The following is a 26,897-nucleotide window of genomic DNA, read 5'->3' on the forward strand; positions in this document are numbered from 1 at the left end:
TGGGCCGCCTCAGCACTGTTGGTGCAGCCGAAACGGAGGTTCAACGCTTGGCCGGTGCTGGGGTCAACCAGCCACCCGGAAGTGAAGTCAGTTCACCTCTGACCCGGAGCGAGCATGGGCGTTCCAGAAGGTTCTGGAATCGGTGGGCCCCGGAACCTGAGTGACTCATGCTTGGCGCGTCCTGCGCACGCGCAGAGCGCGCGATACTCCCGCAATCCCTTTTCCTTCCATTGGTGGGCCGGAGAGGCCATGCAGGTTCCGGGGCCCGGCCGCGCCGCTCCCCGCACGGGTGTCTGCCCGGCGGGGGGCGGGGCCGCGTGAGTGAGTGAGTGCCGCGCGCTTCCCGCCCCTGCGTGCAGACTTGTGTGCCGCGCGCTCGAACCGGACCAGACGGCGGAGGCGCCTCCCGTAACCCCGCAGGTGAGCTGAGAGCGGCTCTCCGTTCTCACGGCGACCGTTACTCTGTTCTCGGCGGCGCGCAGGCACTGCCGTGCGCCGGTAGCGGGGAGGCCGACCTCCGGCCTTACGACGAGTTGCGCGGGGGCTCGGGCTCCGCGTTCGGCGTGTGCGGCTCGGCGTGTGGGGCGAGCTCCGCCGCGGGCTCTCGCGGCCCCTCGCGGCTCCGGGGCGATGCCGGCATGGTGTGGGGCGGCTGCAGCGCGGCCGGTGGGCAGCAGGGGGCGAGCGGCTCTGACCTTGCGGCGCGTGTCCTGCCGGGAGCGGGCGTGCGGACATGTGGCCGCCGCGGGACCCTCCGCTCATTTTGTTCCATCGCAGCTCAACGCGGGGTTTCATTTTTCAGACATGCTCCGCTTGCCCGCAGTGCTCCGTCACGTCAGGCCGGTGTCCAGAGCGCTCGCCCCGCACCTGACGCGGGCGTACGCGAAGGATGTGAAGTTCGGTGCGGACGCCCGAGCCCTCATGCTGCAGGGAGTGGATCTGCTGGCGGATGCTGTCGCCGTCACCATGGGGCCGAAGGTAACGGCGGGGCGCGCCGGTTTCGTGTGCTTTGCTCTCTTTTAAAACGCCGTAGCGGATCACGTTTGTCTGTGTAGCGTCCCGTTATTCGCACGTGTGTGTGTGTGATGGCCGCGGGCACCAGGGCGGGCTGCGGGCTGCCTGTGATCGTCTGTCGGCCTCCTGTGGGCAGGAGGAGACAGAGCTGCTCCCTGGGTGGGTTCCTTTAGGTAGCTGGCAATAAATGAGGTCCAGGGAACGGCCGTGTTCTGAGCGTGAATGGCTCGAGTCGCGGTTTCTAACGGCGTGGTAGATGATTAACTCTCCTCACAAAAGGAATAGTTAAATTGGCACTTATTTATTTTAGGTAGAAATTACGGCTTTGTATGCCTTCATCTCCCAGCAGTAGCGAGGTGAAAGCTTTAAGGGCATAATGCTGAGCTTTCAGCCAGCTCCTAAAGGCCTTATGGGGAAATCCGTGCCACTGGCATCCTTTGTTTGTAGGGTGAAATACAGTGTGTGAACCTCTGCAAGCTTTAGGCCTTTCAGAAAATGAGATGTTGTATTCTGCACAGTCATACAGCACAAAATGAGGTTCTTGCTTAAGGAAGAGGAGCCTTTTTCTTTGTTATTCTTTGCATACGTAGAATAATATTCATAGCAATGCCTGTTCCAGATCAGCTATTCAGTTTCCCTGGGATTTCAGACATCGTTGTTGCTTACTGCTATCTGCCATTGGTGGAATGGTGAGTGAGCTGGCTGCAGTTGTGCAGCTCCTCATGCTGAGCAGTTAGATGGAATCACTTTGGTTTTTCGGTAGGAGTGGTATAGTCACAATTGTGTCCTGTCTCCGTGCTGAGCTCCTTACATCTCAGAAGACAGGTGGAGCTTTCAATAAATTCACTGTTTGGAATTTTGAAAGATTTAATACACCAGCTCCAAGTATAACCTTGAAATAGGGAGGATATTGTAACTAATGTGGATTAAAGTAAACATAGGAAGTTCAAAATGTGCAGTAACACTGTATGCATGGTTGATCTTTTCAAGGCTGCTTGGCCTCTATGAAACTATTTATCTTTTATACATTTTTGGAGCTTCGCTTATTCAAGATGCCATTAACTGAGCATGGTTAAGGTTGAGCAGCAGTGATGTCAGCAATCTCTGGCTGCTTTCCATAAGGACAGTTCTCCAAAAGAATGAGGCTGCAGTGTGATCAGCTGATTTAACGCTTGGTTTGGGCTTAGGCTACATTGTGACTGTCTGAGCATGGTTTAAATGTGCTGGTTAAAGGGCAGATCCTGATGCAACTTACTGCAACCTCATGGAATCCTTGTTCATTCGCACTCGGTGCATCGGCTGTTCTCCAGGTGTTTGTAGAGATTGCTCTTTTTACCTGATTCAGCCTCTAGCAATTATAAGAAATACCATACTCTGAGGGAACTTCCCTTCTGCACTCTTCCTTATTTAAAGAAGCACAATTTCCAGTTTTGCACAATCTTCTGATGTTACTGCCAGCAGGCCCATTGCTTTGTCTCTGTAGTTCTTGATTTGCAGGACCACTCAAATACATGTGCAGGTGTATTTCTTTTATTCACAGTCATAGCATCCTTATGTTGAGTGTAAGCTGTTTAATGTGATGGGATATAAGTAGGTCTTACTTTGTTATTGTCTCCCTAACTACCAAACTCGTTTGTAATAAGGTCAGGTCAAAACAACGAAACGGAGCAAACCAAGGAGGGGACTGTATGAAGAAGAACTTATCAGTATGCTAACAGACAGAGTTGTTTTTTTTCTTGAGGCTCTTTGGGTTTAATAACAGCACAGGTTGAATGAAGTAGCGGTAAGAAGTTGTGTTAAATATTAACTTGATGTAACTGTTCAGCAGCACAGAATGAGCAATGTGCAGGTTCTCTCACATGTTCAGCTGGTAACTGCAGCTTTACATTTCTTTTTTGTAGTGTCTAGGATTAGCTGTACTTCAGGAACCACGTGGCCTCTTGCGCGGCAGCAGTGCATGGCTTGAAGCATTGAGGCAGACGTGAGAGGGCACTGCACAGGCAGGGAACGCAGTGCACCGCAGTGGCAGCACGCTGTGTCGGAGACCTTGGATGGCTGGGCTTGCAAGCCAGGCTCTGCTCGGAGCTGAAGCCATGCTGGCACGCAGTCAGCTACAGCAGTGTGAGCAGGAGCAGCGTGCTCAGCGCTCACCTGGGCCTCATGGGCCAGCTGAGGGGGCTTGTGCAGGACTGGCTGGCAGTCACAGCAGTGAGGTGGGTGTTCGGTCTTCCTTCCCCACCTCCAACTGCTCCAGCCTTCACCACAGCTGAAGAGATTCAGGGCAGCGGTGCTAGAGAGGCAGTTGCATTTCTGCTGTCTCCAGCTGAAGTTCTGGAGCGTGATTGATTGGGGCAGCTATTCAAGCTGGAGCTCTGTGAGAGGCATCTGCCCTATGTTCCCTGTATGGTCCATAATTTTCCGTATCAACTTTGTATTTTAATTAGGATAGTCCAGCTTTCTAGTTAAAGCAAGTGCCAACGGTTTTTGAGAAATTAGTTTAGCACATGGACACAATTACAGCGAGTGTTTTCTGTTCCACATACTCATCATCAATGAGATTTGTATTTTTCTGTTTTCAAAATGTGCAAAGAATCAAGTTTCCTATTACTGTTTTTTGACCACATGCTTTTTATTGTGATTTGAAGGGAATTTTACGAAGTTTTAACGTGGAAGGTGATACTTCACAGAGGATTTTCATTGCAGTGATGTGCTGTGGGTTGCCTGGCTTTTACTTAATATTTATTGTTTGTAACCCTAGGGAAGAACAGTTATTATTGAACAAAGCTGGGGGAGCCCCAAAGTGACAAAAGATGGTGTGACAGTGGCAAAGGCAATCGACTTAAAAGACAAATACAAAAACATTGGAGCCAAGTTGGTTCAAGACGTTGCCAATAATACAAACGAAGAGGCAGGAGATGGTACTACTACTGCAACGGTACTTGCACGTGCTATTGCCAAAGAAGGCTTTGAGAAGATCAGCAAAGGAGCTAATCCAGTGGAAATCAGGAGGGGTAATTTTTTTTTGTTCAGTGTTTTTATGTTTAATTGCTGGCTTTTTGCTTTTCATATGCTAAATTTGGCTGGCTTCCTCAATAAGTTGCCTTTTGCTGAAGAACCAGGTAAAACTGAACTTGAGCAGTGATGCATTCAGAATCTACTTGCTACTGCTGTGATATATTGAGTGAATCTGTCTTTTCTCTGAACACGTTATTGCCTACAAAACAGAAAAATGGTTAATTTGATATAGGCACACTTATAAAATCCATTTTAATTCATATCTGGTTAGCATATAAATTCGCTGGTTTCACATGAATTACTTTTGATTGTGACTGAATGTATGTCATGCCAACTCAAAAGCCAAGATTAAGAGGTATGAAGATAACAGTGCAGAACTAGAACAGCTTGTTTCTGAACCTGCAAATTTGATGCATTTTTGTAACATGGCCTTCTTGGGTTTGAAACTGTTGTTTTTGTGGGTTTTTTTTTTCCTGTACTGTATAATTTGTTCTGTTCCCTCACAAGTGTCCCATTCATCTTTAGGGGTGATGCTTGCAGTTGATGCTGTTATAGCTGAACTGAAGAAGCTGTCTAAACCAGTTACAACTCCAGAAGAAATTGCACAGGTAAAAACAACAACAAAAAAAAAACCACCACATAATGTTATTTCAGAAAGATTAGTGAAGTCAGGTTTGATGGTGGATACAGAAGAACTGAGTATTTATTTGTACGTGTGAAGGTTTGGAATACATCTCATTGAATGATCTCCCTGGTAACACATTCATGAGTTATTTGAAATGCCCAGTATTCTATCTTCACTTAGATGTTGGTTCAGAAGTAGGCAGTTTTTTCCACCAGGATTGTTTTCAAAAAGTGATCATAAAACTTAAGTGTGATTATTTGGGAAGAAGTGAAGAAAGCAAAAATGTATTGGTGAGTTTGGTGATGGCTGACTTGCAGGAGTTTTGTTACAGATGAGCTGTGGGAGGTTCAGGTTGAGGCAGATGCCTTGCTGGGTGCACTTTGCAGGCGTGTTGGGCTTTGTGGCTCGTTTCCTCTTGCGGCTGCACATTCAGATGTGTGTGCTGCATGAACCCGGCGTGTGGGATCTTGCCCACTGCTTGAGCTGCCCTGAAGCCACTAGCCACTGTATTGTACTTGTGGTGTGGATGTGCTACTGTCACTTGTTCTGTGTGTATTAGAATTGAAAATGATCATTTTGTTTATAGTAAGGAAACAAATTATGTGGTCTGTGAAATGAATTTAAGCATTTTGCTTTTTCAGGTTGCCACAATATCAGCGAATGGAGATCAGGAAATAGGCAATATAATTTCTGATGCCATGAAAAAGGTCGGCCGGAAAGGTGTAATCACTGTCAAGGTGAGAGCTGTCAGCATATGGACCAAGAGCAAAATGTCTGCCTTTCCAAGTTAGGGCTGGCTTTTGTGGCATGTGATGTGGAGGGCACTGGATATCAGCACCTACAACTCCTCCATTCCCATCCCTTTTAGATCAGGCTTGTACTGCTCATACTATTATTTTCATTTGAGAGAAAGCACATGAAGCAGATGTGCTGTAGAGTTTTTTCTGTTACGTGTGGTATTCTTGTAAGCAGATGTCTAATAAGACTTCCTTGCATCTAAACAGGATGGAAAAACTCTAAATGATGAATTAGAAATCATTGAAGGTATGAAGTTTGACCGAGGCTACATCTCTCCGTATTTCATTAATACAGCCAAAGGTGAGTTAATAAAATTGTGTGCCAGGTACCTTAATGGCTCAGCTAATTTTAAAATAATGGTGTCTTACAAAGGCTGTTATGCTACATATCATGGCAGTAGGATGCTGGCGTCCTTCCCCTATCAGGAACATGGCAAAAGCTTGATAGTTTTTTTCCTTTTTATACTTTCATGCTCAGCGTGAACAATTTTCTGTGCTACCATTAAGCTGGCCCTGCGGCACTCCAGATAACAGAACTGAATGTCTTAGAAGACAGCACTGGGGTTTTTATGGGGTTTGTGTTTGTCATTATTTGTTAGGGGCTTTTGGTTTGTGTTGAAGTTGAAAGATAAAATAGTAGCTCTGAAGGTGCACAGTAAGTTTCAGAGAAGGCTCAATCTGCTTTCATAATGAGATTGCTCAGACAGTGCATATTGTTTCTGCAGGGCAGAAATGTGAATTCCAGGATGCTTACGTTTTAATCAGTGAAAAGAAGATTTCCAGTGTACAGTCCATAGTTCCAGCTCTTGAAATTGCCAATAGTCACCGCAAACCTTTGGTCATTATTGCTGAAGATGTTGATGGAGAAGCCCTCAGCACTCTAGTCTTGAACAGGTAAGGTTTGAAATCCATACTTTCAGGGCTTTGGAACAATACATTTTTTTTTTTTTATTCCCTGCATTTTCAGCCTTTTAGAGGAATACATTGGAAAGCATGTATTTGAATTTTCCCAGTACTAGGAAGTGACAACTCTTACACATAGCCATAATTGATATTGCTTAGGTTGAATTGGTTTCCTAGCTACTTGTTTGAGCAACAGCAGCTCAGTTCATGAAAGTCCCTGTTTGCTTGACCGTTTGATTGGTACTGAAATATCAATTTATAGCAATTAGATTTGTTCTGTGAACACATTTGAAGTATTGTCCTCTCAATTACGTTCTTCAGGCTCAAGGTTGGTCTTCAGGTTGTTGCTGTAAAAGCACCAGGTTTTGGTGACAACAGGAAAAACCAGCTTAAGGATATGGCAATTGCTACAGGTGGTGCTGTAAGTAACGATATTTTACTTGAGTTTTTCCTCTAAGAAACACAAATGCTATTTAGGGAGGTGAATAATTTAGTTTTAAGTCCATGACTTCTGTTTGCTGTGTTGCAAGCTGTTTCTTATTCTTTCAAAAGGGCAATGGTAACTAATGCTTGAACAAGTACAAGAGCAAGTATGGTGACACTTGCTGTGTCACACAGCTCTGACCAGCTTTGAGTAATAGGTTGCTGTAAATGGCTGAAGTTACACACAGGGTTTCCTTGCAGGATTTAGTTTCTTAGAGGAGAAATGTCCAAAACACTTCTTAAGAAAAATAGCAAAATATAGTTCCCTTCTTACGACCTGAATTAGGATGAATATGATTGTTCTGAAGATTAAGAATAAGCTGGAGAATGTAGTTACTTTTATTTTACACAAACGTTTAATTGTACTATCTGTTTTAGAATAGTTGATGTTACTGACTGTTACTGTCATTTTTTTAAATGCTTTTTAATACATGCTTCAGAATCCTAGCAAAAAGATGTTTAAGCCAAATGAAACCTGAAGTAACAAAACCAACAAACTCTTCTACAGTTAGTTTATTGCCACTATTCATAACTTCTGGAAGCACATGGGTGAACCTGTACACAATCTCCAGCCACATTAAATTAATGTGTTAAATCAGTTATGAACTAAAAGCCTGTAGTTCTGTAGTTCCCTGTTCAGTGAGATTATGCGATGCCTGCATGCCTCACCTGTAAGGAGAAGGGAGGAACTTCTTTGCACTTAGCTGCTATAGTATGGTGATTGTGTGCTGTTAGGCTGCTGTACGTGTGTTCATCTATCTAGAAATAATAATTTCATACATGGAAAAGCTGTCAATTCCAACTATACTTTTTATGTGTTCAGGTGTTTGGAGAGGAGGGCTTGAGCCTAAATGTAGAAGATATTCAGCCTCATGATTTTGGAAAAGTTGGAGAGGTGATTGTGACCAAAGATGACACCATGCTTCTAAAGGGGAAGGGTGAGAAGGCTCAAATTGAAAAACGCATTCAAGAAATTATTGAACAGCTAGAAGTCACCACAAGTGAATATGAAAAAGAGAAACTGAATGAACGACTGGCCAAACTATCTGATGGGGTAGCAGTATTGAAGGTGAGATATTAAATTTATTAGGACTAAAACTTAAAATAGCAAAATTTTTCACATCCATCTTTCACTAATATCTTCAGTCACTTTCAAAGACAGAATGGCACATAGATGATAATGGAGTTACTTCCAGAACCAGCAGCAAACGCTGCAGCTGCGCCGTAACTTGTGAGCCATGGGTTTTTCCTTTGGATCTGGCGGGAGGTGTGCAGGAGCATGGAGTCAGCTCCGTAGTGTTCTTAGCAGTGGAAATGTAGCCAGTACTCAAGAAGGCAGCTTGTACTTGGACTGCTGTCAGAGTAACTCAGGACAGGTGGTGGCACCAGCCATTTATTGCTGATGTGATTTACTGTTGGCTTGTCTCATAACCAGCTGATTCAGATAAGGAGTTTGGGTTAATGCAGTGCTAAACAGTGGCATTAGGAGCTGTTTAATTTTGTGGCAGCAGAGTCCATGGCAGGCTTACCTACATGGGCTTCTCATTACAGACCTTGACGTATGGCTTGCTTGTAGGTTGGCGGCACAAGTGATGTTGAAGTAAATGAGAAGAAGGACAGAGTTACTGATGCCCTGAACGCGACCCGTGCTGCTGTAGAGGAAGGCATTGTTCCAGGCGGTGGATGTGCATTGCTTCGCTGCATTCCAGCATTAGATGCCTTAAAACCAGCCAACGAGGATCAGAAAATTGGTAAGTGCATTACTCAGATGCTTGTGTGGGAGTGCTGAGAATAGACTTTTTTTTTTTTTTGTCCTGAGGCTTCACTGGATTAAATAGATTGATTTCAGTGAGTATTTAGTTACTTGAACATCTTATCTCTTTGGTATGGCAATGCCCTTTGGCTTGACATTTCTCCTTTACAGCGGGGAAGAGCTTTTGTTGCTTCCCTAGCTCGGGTGTGAAAAACAATAAAGCAGCAGCATCCTCTGAAAGTTGAAAAGCCTCTAAGGAAATAATTGAATTACTTAACCTGTTGCAAACATGCATGAATTCCAACAATGCTTAAGACACTTCAGCACATCAAATGGAAGATGGCTTTGTAAGGTGTTCCATGAACACCTGCTATGACAACAATATTCTTTAGTACTTCTTGGGCAGGTAAAACTAAAATGAGCTAATTTCTTGCAGTGATTTAATTTGTTGGCGTATTTCAAGAAGTTCCCCTCACACACCCTCTGAACTGAGAAAAATAAGTTAACTTCTTGCTCTGCTAGCTTTTTCTTCTTGTATTAATCTCCAGCACTTAAATGTATGTCTTGGTAATAGGAGTGTAAGTAATAACTAACTCCTAAAGATCCTTTTTCTTTCAGGCATTGAAATAATTAAGAGAACACTGAAAATTCCAGCAATGACTATTGCAAAGAATGCAGGTGTTGAAGGATCATTAATAGTTGAAAAAATACTGCAGAGTCCATCAGAAGTTGGCTATGATGCAATGCTTGGGGACTTTGTAAATATGGTAGAAAAAGGAATCATAGACCCAACAAAGGTAACCAAAACCAGCCTTAACTTCTCTTCCTCCCTCTGCAAGGGATGCTAAATGGGTACTAAGTTGTTTCTTTCCTGTCTTCAGGTTGTGAGGACGGCTCTGATGGATGCTGCAGGTGTTGCTTCTCTCTTATCAACGGCAGAAGCAGTAGTGACTGAAGTTCCTAAAGAGGAAAAAGAGCCAGCAATGGGAGGAATGGGTGGGATGGGTGGAGGAATGGGAGGTGGCATGTTCTAATTCCTGGGATACTGATGCATCATGAACTGTGCTGTTTAAGACTGACAGTTCTGACTTAAAAACTTCAGATGTCAGTGTGTGAGGATGGATATTGACTGAAGTGAGGCTGGTGTTTAAAAGAATCACTGTAACCATCAGTTACTGGATTTCATTTAACACACGTGTAATTGTTTACAGTCATTGTCCATGCCTACAGATAATTTATTTTGTATTTTTTGAATAAAGACATTTGTACATTCCTGATAACTGAGTGCAAGATCCATCTACCAAGGTTCTGATTTAAACTTAATTAAGGCACTTGGTATTCTGTTTCAGAATTTATTGGTGCTTGCCAGAACTAGGAAGAACTTGGAAGCCACTGTGCATAAGACTAGACAACTGTGTACAAAGTAGAGAAATACACTCTTATGTGACCTTCATGTAATAAAACAAACTGCGCAAGAGTATTGATATGTATCACCTTATTCCTCTGTACACAAAGCCATAGTTCTGGGATAAACTTGATAGCCCACTTGTAAGATTTACTAGAAATCTGACACTTAAGCCTAGAGGGCATTTCTCTCCAGGAAGCATCCTCCTGTCTAGAATGTTTCTCTGAAATAGAAATTACGTTAACTCTGGTAAGAAATACCTAAGCTGAACTGACAGACAGTTCTTCTGAAATATTAAACAATGATATGAAAATAAGGCACGTGCATTGACTTTATTTTGCCTTTTCCATACTGCTTGTTTTACATGCTGGAACAGACAATTTCTCAGTGCTGTGGGAGGAGGGAGAATGCCCTGAGGGTATGAAACAGGTAAGTTTTCTTTGCTAAGAGTTGAGTAAGTTAGTACTGCTGTTTAAGCATAGTACCTAGTTGCCTTCTTGGCTTGAGAGTTGTGGTCTTCAGCTCTTTGGATATTACGTTGTGTGCATTAGGTGAAGTTTGCCCTTAAAGCCAGCCTTGTATGCCACCTACTCCTTTTTTCTTTAACCCAGCACAGCTAGTAAGACTGCTATGTACCATCTTTCCTTTCTGCTTTCCACCTCCTGTGGTGCTCACAAACCATTTTTTTCTTGCACAGTTTCAAAACAAGAAATCCTTTACAGCTCCCCAGGTGCTTTAAAACTGACCTCTTAATCCAGCTGTCACTTTCCCCAGCTGCCTACTGCTGCTAAGAACTGTCTATGTAAGTCTGTGCTAAGAACTGAGGTGAGAAATCTTAGTCTTTTTGGTGAAGTGTTACAAGATGCCCAAGACTGCTCCAGGGCCATCCTTTGTCCTGAAATGTATGTCCCTACATTACGTGATATCTTGCCACCTATCCTGTAGTACTCAAATGGATTGCAGAGGCTTTGAGTGTGCTGGCTGACCTCAGCTGGGATATGTGCTTGATCTGAAACTACAGAATTTCATGACTGAAACTAGATGAAATTTGAGAAAGTGCATAGACAGAATCTGAAATTGTTCTAACCTATACACCTGTTTCTTTAGAGACTGGAAAGAGTACTGATGTAATGAAGAGAATTTAGTGAGAATGAGTTTAATCAAGACAGCTGGTACCACTTACTGCACTGATAAGTGAAAGGCACAACAGTACTGAGATAAGTAAAATTTTGCTCTATGTTGTGTGTCACTATATGACAGTTGACTTTGGGTGTCCTTAGACTATTAAGGGGAGCATTCCCTCTTTAAAGAGCAGTAGTGCAGCACAGAAGGGAGTGTATCCATGCCCTGGCTCTCACTGAGTTAACATTCACTCTTTAGAGAACTAAGAACTCTGCGTTAGACCGGGCATATGTAGTGTAACCTAATTGCAACACCTAACGATGAAACTGTGGCAAGTAGGTAAGTTCAGATTATCAAACACAATTGTGCCTGAAGCCCAGTGAGCAAAGATAGTGGATATAGCTGAAACTGCTGTGCTTTGTGTTAGGTGTGCCTCTTGCAAAACTCAGGGGTAAGGCTGCTTTCTGTTTTTTTTCTGTAGCAGTTTCTGGTCAGAATTCAACAGCAGCCAGAGGCACCTGACCACCCCTGTCAGCCACTGGGATCAAAAGCACCAAGTTGCTGATGCTGGGACAAGCGTTCCGTATGCCCTAAAGCTAAAATGTCAGGATTTCCCTTCAACTCAACCAGAGTTGAGTGAGTTGATACTGGTAAGTAACATTCACACTGCTAACAGCTAAAACTTGAGTTAATATATTACAATGTTGAAAAGACGTAAGCTTAGATAAGGCAGAAAAACTGATTACAGAAATGGTTCGACAGATTAATAATGGCAGCCTAAATTACCTTGCATTACATACATGGCAGTTGCCTGTTACCAATAACACTCTGAACTGCACTTGATAGCAGCTTGAATAGAATACATACATTCAGCTGAACATGTGCGTGTTTTGTACAGTAGAAAATTACACACGAAGCTCAGGTATGAAATGAAATAGGTGCCCCAAAAGGAGCATAATACGGCTTCTACAAATGGTGTACAAAAAATGTTTATGGTGGAGGGTGCTGAAGTTTTCCCCATTATGTCTGATGAACTTCGTGAAACATGAGTTCCCGAGGTATGCTTGTTTCAGGGCCGTGGAGCTTGGATGCTCTTCTTTCAAAGGCAGCAACCATCTGCTTTACCACTTCATCAAAGAACAGTGTAGCAAGTTGCGAGTGTAGAAGTGAACGAAATTCAAAAGAAATCTGTCAAAATAAAGGAGATGTTTTTTGTCCCGTTGTGGTAAAATGTCATTAGAACTTACTTGAAAATCTTCAATTAATGCTACGAGTAAGCTGTAGAAGAAAGAACAGTTAAAACTGAATGATGAGTGTGAAATTGAAGAAAAGCCTAATTCTTGGGTCAGAGGACTGCTTCCCTAGGTTTTCCAATTAGCATTTTGTTGGTTCTCGTATGCATCACTTCTATTTTTCTAAGTTAGCTGTATCTTAACAAAGGATCACAAAACATACATGGATTTGGGATAATGGAACAACTTCCAACCAATAGTAACAACTTCATTACTTTGCACACAGAATTTGAGTGACAGAAGTTTGAAGAAAATCCCACGAGGCAAGACAGCAGATGTACAGGTAAGCTGAAGCAAACTCAAAGAGGGGTTAAAAGGCACTTTGAAGTAGTTACCTATTAGGCACCAACACTGTTTATCCACCTGTGTAGATGTCGTTAGCCATATGTTCAAACAAGGCTTCTGTACTGACTAAAGCTACAAATTTGCTTTTATCTGCTCTGTCTCCTTCCTGGACATCTAACTCTGTACCTTTGCTGTCCTGACACAGGCAGTCAGTTTTGGAGCACAGAGGTACTGGCTGAGTCCTTCGTACCAAATCCTTGTGCCTTATATTCCCTTTTAGCTACTGAATCTCTCATTATGGTGAAGCTACTGTAGTAGTTAGCACTTAAGGCAGGAGCAAATGAGTTTGCTTTCTGTCTCCTCCCCCAAAAGAAAACATGATGACAACAGCAAGGTCACTTTTATGTGAGCCAGCCTTCAAGCTTCGTTTTGTTGGGGTTTTTTTGCTGTGCTGGCCCTCGGTCCAGTTAAGAACGTTCCCCTTCAGGCTACACTATTGGGTTTAGTTCTACAGCTTCCAGAAATTACTACAAAATCGTCAGGAAAAGAAATAGATTGCTCTCTTGCACTTCAAAAAAAAAAAAAGTCCTGCATGTTTTCTGGACTGTGATTTAAGTACTTTTGTCCTACCTGAGAAATTAGCAAATAAAATCTTAAGTGAGGCAAATATGTATTCTCTTAAATTGCTTATGAGTAATGCATATGAGCTGCAGGAATAGTGATACGGAAGTAATATAACTATGGGGACTGTAAGCCAGGTGTAGCTTCATTTGCATTTGTTTGATCTCAAGCATCAGAAGGCACAAATTGATGTGCCTTCTGAAAGTCTGAGAGGCCTCACAGCGTGTAGAGTTCTGCAAAGCAGGGATTGTGAGCATTACAGCATGCTCAGGAACCATGTAAGAACTTTGAGGCACGGCACAGATTCATGAAGCTTGCAGATGGCAACCCACTGTGCTTAAATCCATATACCAAATCAGTGAAGAGCTGAAACATGTCAAAACAACGCCTCGTTACAGTTCAGCATACGTGCAGCGTACCAGCAGACTGGCAGAACAATGCCATAGGCCAGGGGAGCCAGCATAAGCAAAACTCAAAACTTTCTAAAGCTAACCAGCACTCTTGAGATCAGTGTTCTCTCACTCAGTTCCGCAGTATGCTTTGAGAAGTTTGTTCTGAAGTGTTTATCAATGCAGTCAGGTTAGGCCTGAGGCACAGCACGTTGGAATTGGGCAAGGGTTACAATCCTGAAGTACTTGCTGTTGTAAGACAACCTCCTGCTCACCTGGCTGTATTTGCTTCTGTTACCTCAAATGATGTAAGCAACGTAAGGTATTAATGGTGTTTCTTTGAGAAGAAAATGCCCGTTTTAAGTGCAGATTTGAGCCTAACTGAAATTCTCAACCTGAAGTTGGCTTCAATGGGGAAAAAACTTTCTGCACAAACCCAGTACTTAAAGAACAGGGTTTATATCAATGCTTAATTGAAGTTTTCTCAAGTTAATTACTAGTCAGTAGCAGGAACTGGCACTTATTAGCCTGGAGAAATTTAAATACCATGAGCAACTAACATGCAAACATGGTTATTAAATGCCATGAGAAATAAATTTTCAAGTGCCTATAGGTTAATTTTTGGACTGTTGAAGCTCAGTACAGCAATAAGGTGAAAGTTGCTAACCCAGTGAGGTTATGTGGCACTAGACAAATACTCTAAAAGCTCTTTTTCCTATTTGCAGAAGAGATTCTTCAAAGAAGAGTGTCCCAGTATAGGCCAGCAGCATCAGGCCATTCCTGTGATATCCTAAAATAGAAGGGCAGCATTTCTCTAAAGAATTATGCAGCAGTGTTTTAGGTGGAGTAGGACTTAAAGTACATGAAATAGTAAAACTAAAAGTTGGGAAATCAAGCTGGCAAAACTTGTAGGCCAAACAGGATAGATGGGAGAATATCTACTTTCTGATAACAAGAGTACTTTGGTTGTAAACTGATCAAAGGAAACAGCAAAGTCCATGAATATGTTTATGATTTCTCCCCCTGTATTTGCTTATCTAAAACTGTAACACATAGAGAATGTTAAGGTGAGAGATACCAGTCCCTAGTCGTTGTGTGTGGACATCTCGCAGACTGCTGCTGTCTCTAAAGAACCATGTAGCAGTTTCCACATGGTAACGTTCACAACCATTAACTCAGTTTCAGTGTCAGTGGGTGGGAGGGCAGAGGGAAAACGGTACCACATACTCTTTTTTTCTTACATGCAACCAAAGAATATTTTTATGCCCCATTTCTCGCATGTCCAAGTTTTAATTACAGTACTTACTGCAAAATCCAATGTACATGTCCTTGGATAGGCAGGGATACCTGGGCTGAAGCGCCAGATTGTTTCCAAGTGATTAAATAGCTTTCCATCAGTGCAGGATGCCTGAAAGAAAGTTTGAAAAGCCAAGCTGCAGTTAAGCTCCTACGAGGGACAAATCAGGATTACTGAACGTGCATTCGCATTCTGCTAGACTGTGAGGGTCACAGTATAGTTAAAAATTGTTCTCAATAGTGCAGCCAGCGAGAGATCTCATTTGCACAGCGTCACGTAGAGTAAAAGAACTGAAAACCTTGTATGGTGGGGGAAGGATTTTTGTCTTGAGTCGTAAAACAGATCTCTTGCCTAAGGCATCCCATGCCATGATAATGTTAGTGCTCTATTACCAAAATATTGGTATAACACTGTTTTCAGCAAAGGATGTCGATATTTACTGGCTTTGTATATGTATTTATTTTAATACATGTATAGAATGCTTTATATATTAATGTGTAGACCGGTAATCTTGTGCTATAGGAATGTTTGACTTCAATCGGGTTTATTTTGATGCTGAACTCAAAAAGTCCTTTGTCATAAGGCGCTATCATCATCAAGAACTACCCCAAAGTCAGTGAAACCATATACACTCAAGTTCATAATTGCCTTATATCTTGGCTTTGTTTCCAGCAAGACACGTTTAATCAGTAATCTGAGAGCCCTTCTATACAGTCCTCCTTTAAAACCATAAACCAGGCCGCCTCAAAGACTGATCAAATGCAGAAAAGTACCTCATTTTTTTCTGCCCAGTATAGCAATACAGTGCCTCACTGCTTCTGCAATAGAAGGGGAAGGAATAGAGAGAAGGGCAGACAGGAAAAGGGAGCTGAGCCCTTCAGGCCTGTTGCTGACAAAAGGACAGGAAGCATGGGGAAAGTGCCAGCATGTGCCCCTCGCCCCCAACCTGACAAGCAGTGAAACTCAGCCGGCTCTTCCCTCAGCAGCAAGAGCTGCTGCTACCAGCTTGATTTTCTAGGGCTTAAGCACTGCTTAAGAAATCCATGTTCATTTTGTCATCGCCAATAGGCTGCTATACAGAAACACCATGCAAGCTGCCTTTGCCCAGAGTTATTTCTGAAGACAGTGTAGTAGTCCAAACACATAGTACTTCATGGTAATGTTCCTACAGTTACATGAGCATAATGTAAACTTGTAGGAAAAATCATCCCAGCAGAGATAACACTAACATTTCTTGGTCTTTTCTGAGATGGGAACTTTTCTTTTGACAGAATAAAAGCGAAAAAGGCTTTTTAAGGCAACCTGATATCTATCTGTGAAAGAAGAAAAAAAAATAGGCACTCTTGTCAGGGAAGAGCAGAAAGGGAAAGCATGTAGAACGCAGATTTTTCTATTGCAGTTGTTCAACTTTATTAGAAATGCAAGGAAGTTTTTTTTTTCTTTCCAAAATTAGTAAGTACCTTGATTAAAAGTACTTTGCATGTTCTCTTTCCAATTCATGTCCCCCCTGCACTTAAGAAACCCATTTCTGTTTTGAGCAGTGTTCCATAAGAGGAAGCCTAGAAAAGAACAGTAAAATAAGATGTCCAAATACGTGTCTTGAATAGTAACCAACTGTCATTTCATTAATTGCTCCAAAAGGTGATCAAAATTGCCACATAAAGGGAGAGGCAGTTGGTGCAGATCTGGTTGGGGCTGTTCCTAACAGAGTGAACCTGGGAGGTAGACAAGCAGTTGAAAGATCCTGGCCTCATTTAAATTTCTCCTTTAATTATTGCCCTTGAAAAGCTGAAAGGAGAAAACACACAATTGCTAAACAAATAAATTCTAAGAAATGGACTTTAAAACAACTGATGTTCTCATAATATATTGAATAACAAGCTCTTCAGCAGATCTTCATCCTGAAGTTAACACTTCTTACATAATTAAAACTGTCAGAAGAAAAAGAATGATTTTGCTCAGATACCAGAAGCGACAGTTGTGCGATAACTTTGAAGCCATTGATTTTGCATTTAGATAGGCTTGATACATAACCAAAATAAACACAAACTGGCTATCTTGAATGGCTGCCTCCTTCTCCAGCAAAAACAAGCTTAAAAAACAATTTTTCCCCTATTTGGCAGCTGATGTTTTAAAAGCAGATTCAAATTATCCCTGAGTAACCTGAAGTTTTTAAGGAAAAGCACCAGTTTTGTACCACAGGAAGCAATATTGGAATGTATAACACATGAGTTATGGAGAGCGATAGGTAAGAAGAAGTTACCTTAACTAAGTGTGGTCTCACCAGGGTAACAACCGATGTGTACCGTTCTACTACAGGAGGGAAGCCTATTTCTAGCTGTGCTTTGCAGTACCCAGAGCGCTTCGATAACACGTCTGACTTTTTACACCAAGGCACAAATAGCTTGTAGTTCTCCACAACAGCAACAACTTCGTACATTTCCTGCATAGAATAACTGGAATAAAAAGGTGAGCGTTACAGTTACCTGGTGTTTTTACTATGAATTCAGTATTAAAAGGTTCAAAGATATCATTTACGGCACAGGAAGTTCTGAAGGTGAACATGCAGATACCAGAAAACCCTACTGTTAATTCTGAAAATTAAACATGCAGCAAGAGGAAAAAAAAAGCTGTAAATTGGTGAAAGCCTTTGCAGAAAGAAGCAAAACAGCACACAGCGTCCAGCTGTGAGGTTAGTGACCGCTGGGCCTGTTGCCTGCTACTTTCTGCAGTACTGGGGAAGCATGCTTAGATTTCAAATAGAAAAAAGAGTTTTTTCCAGCATGGTGTGTTGTCATTCGGGTGGATGTGACGTTTCACACAGTGAAAGAATGTGCTCTTCACATCCTCCAAAAAAGGGATGGCAAAACTAAGGGCCTGTGTTTTAGAAGGTTTAAATAGAGCAACACTCTGTTCCTTACTTAGCTCCTAAAACAAGCTGATTAAAAAATACACTCGCTGGAAAAACACTATTATTGGACAAAGGTTCCTTTTAAACAACTACCCACAATTTATTGCAGCTCAAGAATTACTATATAAGTGAATGTTAAGTATCATCAAAAATATTAAACGTAATGAATGAATTATACTACTGCAGACTGGAGCCTGGGAACAGATCCCAATCTCATTAAGTTGATGAGAAGTTTTCCACAAAGTCTTTTTTCTGTGTGCCTGTGTTTCTTAATCCCACAATTAGTTATTTTCTTTCTATTGAAAAGAGAACAAAATCTCAAGTGAGAAGTACCACAAAATCTAAGTGTAACATTGCACGTATTTGCAAGAAAAGGGGGAAAAAAAAAAATTCAGTTCTCCCATCTTTTTGCATACCCCCATTTCACCAGATTAGTGATGCATGCTTCCCTGTTGGGACTGTTTTTGTTCTGTTGCGGAATAAAAAGGTTATTTCTGCTTTTTCTTTCAAAGGAGAGACGGTATTTTAGGTTCCTCAGTTTTTGGTATTGAATTTCAGACATGAACAGCCTGACATCTACAAGTTCTGGATGTCAGAACTTACTGCTGGTCTCCAGCTGGGCACAGTCTCAGGGCCATGTATCTTCAGGGATGGTCAGCCTTTGGATTTCCAGTGTTTCTGATTAATCACAGCAAACACAAATTTTCAAATTTCTATACATACCCTATAATTCTCCTTTCAGAGTATTCTTTTCTTTTATTTACTAGTGGTGCAGCAATGTTGAAGAAACTTCTTGAAAAGGTATGGCTCAGCACAGGCACTTGCAGAGGAGAAATTCTGGTCATCAGAATACCACAAGAAGCCAAGTGCCTGCAACAGTGAGAATGCTTTTAGATGTTTGTCTTTTCAGCAAGGCAGATCACAGCAGGTGAGATGGCACAGTCTGCTCAGTAGCGTTCCAGAAAATGTCCAACTTACATGGAAAAACAAAAGCTGGTAGCAGTTTGCAGTCTATTCAAAACATGAGGTGTTTTTTTTTCCCTTTAGTAGAAACTAAAAATAGCTCCCAGTCACGAGACGAGAAGCTGGCAGAGTGAAGTAACAAAGGCCCCCATTAAACACCGGCTTCGTGGCAGCCTGAGTTCTCGTACAAGACTCGTGCACTTGCATTTGCAGAATATAACTTCTTACCAGCAAAATCAAGGCATACCTCGCATTATTTTGGATCGTGCAGTGCTTGTGTTTGCAATTACAGCAGTAATCCCTCTGCTGCCTTCTTTCTCTTAAAAGGAAGATTTTATTTTGGAAGTGCTTTCAGAAACTGCACTGCATCCCCAGCACTGAACATTTTCTTGTCTTGAAAATAACACACAGAACCGTGAATGTGTTGTTTTCAGAAATTACACCGAACAAATTAAGAAATGCTATCAGTTCAGATACCATCTCAGCTTTTCCTCCGTGAACAACTGCACTACAGCCTAGCAAATACTCACTGTGGTTGATAGGTCTCATGCTAAATTACCACTTTTGCCTAGATTGAGCCAGTTCAGATGTAAAATGTTAACTCAGCTACGGGTTTTGGCACCAGGGAGTTCAAAATGTCACTGTTTGCTGTCAGCAGTTCTATGTACGTAAGCTGGAGCACAACCAAGGTCTTTTTCTGTTTCATTAAACAATCAGGACTGTACCTCTAGATTTACAAAGTCAAAAATTGAACCAACCTTCCTTGCCTAGTAGAAGACTTGTTTGTTGTTCTTTAACACACTGAGCAGTGATGGATGCCATTTTTTTCCACCCACCAAAGTAGTTTAGCAAATTACAGTTACTGATTTTAAGCAGTTGAAATTATTATTAACATGCTCTTTAAAAATCAACATAACTTTCAATTTAAAAGAAATGCAGTAATAGCCCTAGACTGACCACATTACTCTGTATGGTCACTGTACTCGAAGGAATGAAAAGAACAAACTGGTTTTGGGTTTAGAGGGAAATAAATATCCCCATTGGCTCATTAGCAATTATCTGCACAGACTTCTTTAAAAAATAAATGAGCAACTGTGAGATGAAGCAGGGTGATTGACACCACAGCCTGTAATCACCACAGCTGAAAAGAGACGACCTAAGGTCCTACATCAGCACAGTGGTGAAATGAAGACAACAAGCCTACTTAAAAAGTCTTCCAACAGCAAGCTCTGCATACATTTGGAATTGTATCTCAAGGGATGGACACAGCCTGTTTTTTTCCCCACTTCAGACCAGACAGGACCATTAAGGATAATTGATAATTGTGGCTTCAACAGAAATAGTGGATAGGTGCCAGTAACTCTGCAGCCTCAACCAGACTCACTGAAAGAGCTCACAGCTTTGGACCAGAGCTCATTCTGGAGCACTCATTTAAGTTTCTTTGTCTAGTGCTGCCTACAGCACGCAGTCCCAACCTGCTGGCAGGTGTCTTCCAGTAGTTGTTTTTTTTACTGTCAAGCTATGCCAGTGCAGTGTCTCATACAATTTTATCTGCATGCATTTCAGCACAAGGCTGAAAAACAGTCTCTGCAAATGCTTTTGTAGCTACTGTAAGATAACATCCTTTAGCTACATTGCCTTTCAAGGAAGGAGGGGTTACGAGAGGTTATAATGTTAACTAAACTGGTGTGGCTACATGTTTCTCTAGATTATCTGTGAAGAATGGATGCTACCAGAACTTGCTGGGCTTGGCCCCGGTCCGGAGCAGCTCGCTTCTTCAGGAGACCACACAAGTACGAGCCGCAATGGGCAGTCGTGTGTTCCTGTGAGCCCGGCAGAGGCCCCCGAAGCAAAGCCAAGTCCCTCCCAGGATGCAGGCACCGCTCCTACTGCCGCGCTGCCCTGACAGCCCCTCAGCGCTTCCCCAGCAGCAGCACGTATTCGGGGGTTGCCTTTAATCGCCACTAAGCTTTGCGCTGAATGCCCCTCTCGGTAATTGCTCCCGCTCCCCATTCAGAACTGCGTCGTTTCTAAAACGTTCATTGAAAATGGCTGGTTTACTTTGCAGGACCCAACTATTTTAATGGCGAGGATGTAAAGTGATGTAAAGTGTATCCTGTGTCTGCTGCGCGGTGCAGAATGCGGTCACAGGAAGCCGACAGGCCGTTCCGTAGACGCGGGCAGCACGAGAGCCGGCTGTGTTTGTGCACGCTGTCCGTGCAGGAGGAGGACGGCTCCGCGGCTTCGCGTTTAACGCAGGAGCGCACAGCCGCGCCTTCCACCGCTCTTGACGGCTTCCCCGCGGCTCTCTCCGCCGCAGCGCCCGGCTCCTTCCCCCCTCGGCACGCAGCCCCGCGAGCCGCACGCCGCCCGGCCGTCGCAGCCGCCCCACGCTAAGGAGACGGGAAGCGCGCAGCGGCACGGCTCTGCTGATGGATCGGCCCGGGCATCGGCACCGCCTCAAGCACTCAACTCGCGGCGCTCCGCTTCGCTCCCCCGGCGGCGTCAGAAGTGCCGGCGGCCGAGATCGCGCACCTCGCGCGCCCGCCGCTCCCCGGGGCCTACCTGACAGCAGCCGCTCGGGGAGGCGGCGCGGCGGCGAGCCTCCCCGTCAGCGCCCTGCCGAGCGCCCGCCCGCTGCGCGCCATCCCGGATCCCGCTCCTCGCCGGCTGCCGCCCGCCCTGCGTTGCCCGACTGCCGCGGCGGCCCTGCCCCGCCCGGCCGCCTATCGGAGCGCGGGGGACGGCGGCGCGGTCACGGGACGGCGGCGGAGCCGGAGGCGGGGCGGGTGGAGCGGCGCCTGCCCCGGATTGGCCCGGCGGCGAGAGCGGCTATACTTGGGCTGCGCGCCGGGAGCCCCACGGTGTTCGCGGCCGCGTGACGGGCGGGGCGGGCGGTGCCCCTCAGCGCCCCTCAGCTGCCCCGGCCGGCGCTCCTCGTGAGACGCGGGTTTGACGTAGCGTCATCGAAACCTGCGTGTCCTCGCTTGGTCCTGGTTGTAATCCCAGAGCGTTGCTTTGCTAGGCGTCTACTCAAAGGAAAAGCGATGTTATTTATGCCTTCTGGCAGGTCACCTTTTAAATAGCTCCCTTCAACAAAGCTGCTTTATAACCACCTCACAAGTGAAGCTGTGGCTGGGCTCCTGTGCTCTGCAGTGTCACGATGTCTGTACTTCCATGCTGTCCGACAGCCCACGAGCGGTGTTAGCAGTGTCTCTTCGCCCTGTGGTGATGTCTGGCTGGCTGGCTGACAAAGACTCACTCAAAATCAGCACAACGATAACTTCAATAGAAGTTTAAAAGCTATTTTAGTTGAAGTACTTGAATACGTGGAAATGAGAAGCAGCTGTGGGCAATGTATGACTCCACATGCATGCCTTCTTCAGAAGAGTCTTCTCTGTCATTTCAGCATCTTTGTCACTGGCTAAAACATCCATTACTCAACAAGAACTATGCCAGTTAAATAACTGGATCTAACTGGAGTGCCTCTCAATCCCATCAGGGCACGGTGTTTTTCAGACCTGCTGTCCTGCAGCGTGTTTTCCACTTGGTGGTCAATGAAAACAAGCAGTATTCAAAGCCCTGCATTCTACAGCACAGCAGGAAAGCAGCCAGGCCAGACAGGCAGGCAGCCTCAGGCCTTGCCCCCATCCCAGACTCCTTCTGCCAGCTCCACATGCTGCAGCATCCATCCTCGCCTGCTGGCTGCTGTTGGCTGGGTGGTCCTGCATCAGTGAAGGTTGCAGCAGACTCTAGATTAGGAGCTACATCACACGGAGGCCGACTTACAGCATTTACAGTAACTGAACTATAAAGGTGAGGAACACCCTGAGCCTCTCTGGGGTTTTGTGGGGTTGGTTGGTTGTTTAAACTTGGTGACTTGGGTGGCTCAGAAACAGCCTTTACACCTTGGCTGATATCTACTGTTTGCAAACAGATTTGCATTAATTAACTTTGATAGGAAGAGTGGGTCTAATTAATATTGAACGCTGTGGGTATACCTGAAAGAGCCATCATGTGGTGCCACAGCAACATATCTTTATTTTTTCTTCTAAACACTCTCTTTTTGTTATACCACATCACGAGAGAATGTTCAGTTTAAACTCTGGTTATGACCTTTATACAATTTTAAGGCATTTAAGAATAATCAGGGTCCTTTTAAGTGGACAGGGAGAGTAAACTATGGATGATGTGGCGTATCCTGGTTTAAAAGCAGGTTATTTTCTATACAATGCTTTCAGCTCTTCCTACAGATGACAGTAGGGCGACTGCTTAACATGCCTCTGTGGCAACCAAAGATGTGCCAAGCAGAGCAAAAAGCAACCACTGTATTCCCACTTGTAAATGAATTTCAAACAATGCCTGCAACTGAAACATCTCGAAACTGTGAAGTCTCTTCACCGCATCATCTGGCAGGAGAAGGTGATTGATAAACTTGGGAGATGATTAAGTCATTAGTTAATGATCTCCCAAGAATGTTGTCAGGAACTATGGACAGATTTACTATCTCATGCTTCAGTGGATTGATCAGGAGCTACAGTGTAACATCAGGAGAGTGTTCACATGGTACCAGTCAGCTGGGTGTTTCTGGTATAGCAAGAATTAAAGTATTTGGCTGTAAGCCTAAACATGAAGGCTTAGAATAGTTATATCTTTGTGAGATGTTGGTGGGCCTGTACATCCAAAAAAGGCTGAAATCTGCCTGTCTGTACTCACAGACAGTGTGAAATCCAGCTGTTCTGTTGATGCCCTTTCCCATCTCCAAAGAAACAGAGGCAGTATTTGACTGCTAAGGAAGAGCATTACCACCCAGGTGCCACCCTCGGCCCACCACTGGCTGGGCCAGTGGATTGCTGCCCAAGGCAGCACCGGGCAGCACTCACCCAACAGCACCACAGCAGTGAGGTGACACAGGCCTCCTGGCTTCTCTTGAGACACATCTACCAAAGGGGCCTCAAATCCTCCTTAACCCCATCAGCTATCACACACGACTGTCTACCTTTGCGTTGGATAGTCTGAATCCTGTTCCTGAACAGGTACATCTCCCTGTAGCCTTCCTGAATCTCTGCTGTTCCCAGCTCGCAGGATGCTCTGCGCTGTTAAACTGCAGAGCTGTGGATAGGTAATGGCTCCTCACTGTCAGGGTATCACATTTATTTTCTGCCTTGTTTTTCCCATGTGTGCAAAGGGGCAAGACCAGCAGTAGTGTGTTGCCAGTGTGGGGCAATGACATTCACAGCTGAGTTCTTTGGGAAATGAGCAAATACAAAAAGTGGGTAAAAGGCAACATGTCCTCCAGGCCTGTGCCTGCCCAGCAGCAGACGTCACTGCCCTGAGGTAAGGGCCCAGGCAGCACTGCCAACATTTGGGCCGTGCCCTTAGCTTTATCACATTTGTCATCCAAACTGTTTGTTTTCTCCCCCCTCGTTGACTTTTCAGTAAGGAAATAGATCCTATCTACCTCATTTCTTGAGGTCGGAAGCAAAGCTGGAACTGGAAGAGTATATATTTTTTTCCTTACTCATGATGTGAGAAACTTGAATTCCATTTCTATGGAGCTGAAACATTCCCACTTTTGTTACATTTCTACTCTTTCAGTCAATAATTTTTGCCTCTAATAGACACATACATGTCAGGAAACAGGTCACAGCAAAAAAAAGCATAACATAGATCCAGGGTAAACCAAGGCAGGGAGTTGTGACCAGATCTGTAGCTTTTTGAATAATGTTAATTCACTGTACAATTCCTTATAGCGTTGTGTATGGGAGAAAAAAATTGAATAAGTTGTTCTTGGAAGACCAGCAGGAGGGAATAGCCACAAGCCTGGCTGCTTGAGTGAACCAGTGTCAATGGCACAATAGAATGGGTAAATCAAGGATAGGAGATGTGACTAGGCACCGCTTTTGGCAACAGTACCAGCTACTGATAGCATAGGCTGGCCATGACATTGGATCTGAATCTGTTAATTAAGCAAGACCTTGCCAGCTTGTGACTTAGGTATGACGCTGTCTGGAAAGCTTCTGGGCTCTTAAAACCAATGTCCTTCCAATCCGTATAGAAGTTTCCATGAAGTATATGGACATATGAGCACAGGGGATGGATCTTTGACAGGTAACATAGGAGGGCTAAACCACTAAGTTACCTTGTCCACATCCTGTGGGAGCTACGTAACAGACAAAGTGTTCAGGAAGCAAGGGTGTAGCTACATTGGGATTCAGGGCTTTGAGAGGCAAATTACAGGACTGTGGTGAGCGTACAGTATTTGTGAGAGGAAAGGAAAACAAAGCAGAGCATAGTTTTCTCATTGCGCGTTACAGTGCTTTATTACAGCACAATTTCTCTTCACTCTTACAACACAGAACTCCTTTTGTGAGGGAAATGGCATATTCCAAAATCACATTTTAAAAGTGTACCCTAGGATCACTACCCTTGAGCTCAGTTCTGTTTAATAACTGTGGGAATAAAATATTGCTGCCCATAAAGTAAGCTGGAAGTCAGGCTGAAGAAACAAGAGAAACTTACTGCAAATTGATCTTCATGGTGAACCCAAGCATGTGACAGTTACTTAAAATAGTTGCGGGCATTAAATTCCTGTAGTAGGGAATTACTGTCTGCCTTGACCTTATCCTCACATGTCTCTCAACAGCTTGGCATATATCTCTATTCCACAGCCTATGAATGCATCTTTCTATGAATCCAGGATGTGAGTTTAGTAATACTAAAGAGCAGATCCTCTGTACTTTCAAATGAATCTCTCTTAAGAATATTTAATATTTCAATGCATGCAATTATGTAAAGTATTACAAACACTGAACTAGTCAGTAAACTAGTCAACTAAGTTGACACAACAAAAATTGGTTTGCTCTCCTTGTAGCAAAGGCTTTCGAGTAGATTAGGAACTTGGCAGTTGCACAGTAAAACCGCATGATGCTGAATAATTTATGTAAGATCATGTTTTATACCACATGTTATGAAATATCATTAAAGTATTGTATGCTCAAGCAATCAGACTTGGACCTCAGGTTGTGTGGTCAGTGTTGATGTTTTGCTTACTATCACAGAAAACTGAGAATGATAATTAGCTTGTTCACAGCACTTGAGCTTAAGGGAGAGCTTCTGGGGTTTTGGATGGGAACAGAAAAAACCCCATTCAGTTATCATGCATACTGTAGGCAATTATGTTGAAATGGATCTATCACAGCAAAAGAACTGAAATAATCGAAAATCATCAGTTTCCAAAATGAAGCACAAAGCTGCCCGGGGCAGTTGCTGCAGAACAGCCAAGCAATTAGCCACTGTTTACATTCCCAAGTGCCAGGCTGGGGTGAAGGCTGACACACCTCTGGATGTGCTGCTTATTCTCCTCAGGCACAGCTGGGTTTGTCCGCGTCCACGTGCCATGTCCCAGAATTAGCTCTGCCCTCAAGTACTCCGTGCCAAGCTGTGCCAAGCACAGCAAAGCGACTGCTTTCTAGACTTTGCATACAACGCTGCCATTAGCAGCGCTAGGATTGGGTTTACTCCTGCAGTGGCAGCACACTGCTGCTGATACGTGTTTACTGTCAGCCCCTGGGCACCTTGTCAGTGCTCTGGCACTGGAGTTCCTGTGTTAGATTTCAACTTCCAACATTTGAGTACATGTACATGTTTTATTCTGCTCTGCAGCAACTTTTCTTCCACACAACTGGCGAACAAAGCCCAAGCAAAGGGGAGAGTAGCAGCGCGGCCCAGCTGTCCTCAGGACGCGCCGCGCTCAACCCCAGTCCGCCGCCATCTTGCGGCAGACAGCTCACGGCCCGCAGTACTCAAGCCCTCGCACGCATCCGGACCCCTCAGCCTCGCCGCACCGCCATTGGCCACTTCGGCTTCCATGCCGTAATTCTACTGGCTAGAACAGACGTCAGTCAGGAGGAGGGCGTGCCTCCGATTTCGGCCTGCAGGGCCGCCAGGCCGACCGAGCGGCGCTTTTTGCCGCCGCAACTGCGCTTGCGCAAGGCCTCAGTACTCGGCAAGCCGCGGCGC

The 26,897-nt window shown here is 44.1% G+C and overlaps 2 protein-coding genes and 1 long non-coding RNA gene across 3 annotated transcripts; 2 read left to right on the plus strand and 1 right to left on the minus strand.

Annotated features, from left to right (window-relative positions):
* The first annotated feature begins 281 nt into the window (after window positions 1-281).
* On the plus strand, window positions 282-9,870 carry HSPD1 (heat shock protein family D (Hsp60) member 1). Its single transcript, XM_052674468.1, has 12 exons — window positions 282-420; window positions 803-978; window positions 3,773-4,025; window positions 4,555-4,637; window positions 5,296-5,391; window positions 5,659-5,752; window positions 6,177-6,345; window positions 6,676-6,775; window positions 7,661-7,906; window positions 8,414-8,588; window positions 9,209-9,387; window positions 9,472-9,870. The coding sequence occupies exons 2-12, from the start codon at window positions 805-807 to the stop codon at window positions 9,622-9,624; spliced, it is 1,722 nt and encodes a 573-aa protein (XP_052530428.1). The 5' UTR covers window positions 282-420; window positions 803-804; the 3' UTR covers window positions 9,625-9,870.
* Window positions 9,871-10,302: 432 nt separating this feature from the next.
* Window positions 10,303-21,575, minus strand: COQ10B (coenzyme Q10B). The gene is made up of 5 exons (XM_052674472.1): window positions 21,441-21,575; window positions 18,636-18,782; window positions 17,265-17,457; window positions 15,011-15,112; window positions 10,303-12,305 (listed from the first exon to the last, which is right to left on the minus strand). Exons 1-5 carry the CDS (start codon window positions 21,521-21,523, stop codon window positions 12,138-12,140), a joined length of 693 nt encoding a protein of 230 aa, XP_052530432.1. The 5' UTR covers window positions 21,524-21,575; the 3' UTR covers window positions 10,303-12,137.
* On the plus strand, window positions 18,742-20,978 carry LOC128076620 (uncharacterized). Its single transcript, XR_008204541.1, has 2 exons — window positions 18,742-18,840; window positions 20,584-20,978. It is a non-coding gene; the product is annotated as an uncharacterized LOC128076620 (long non-coding RNA).
* Window positions 21,576-26,897: the final 5,322 nt, after the last annotated feature.

Source organism: Tympanuchus pallidicinctus, unplaced genomic scaffold (assembly GCF_026119805.1).
Source record: "Tympanuchus pallidicinctus isolate F22 unplaced genomic scaffold, pur_lepc_1.0 scaffold15, whole genome shotgun sequence".
NCBI lineage: Eukaryota > Metazoa > Chordata > Aves > Galliformes > Phasianidae > Tympanuchus > Tympanuchus pallidicinctus.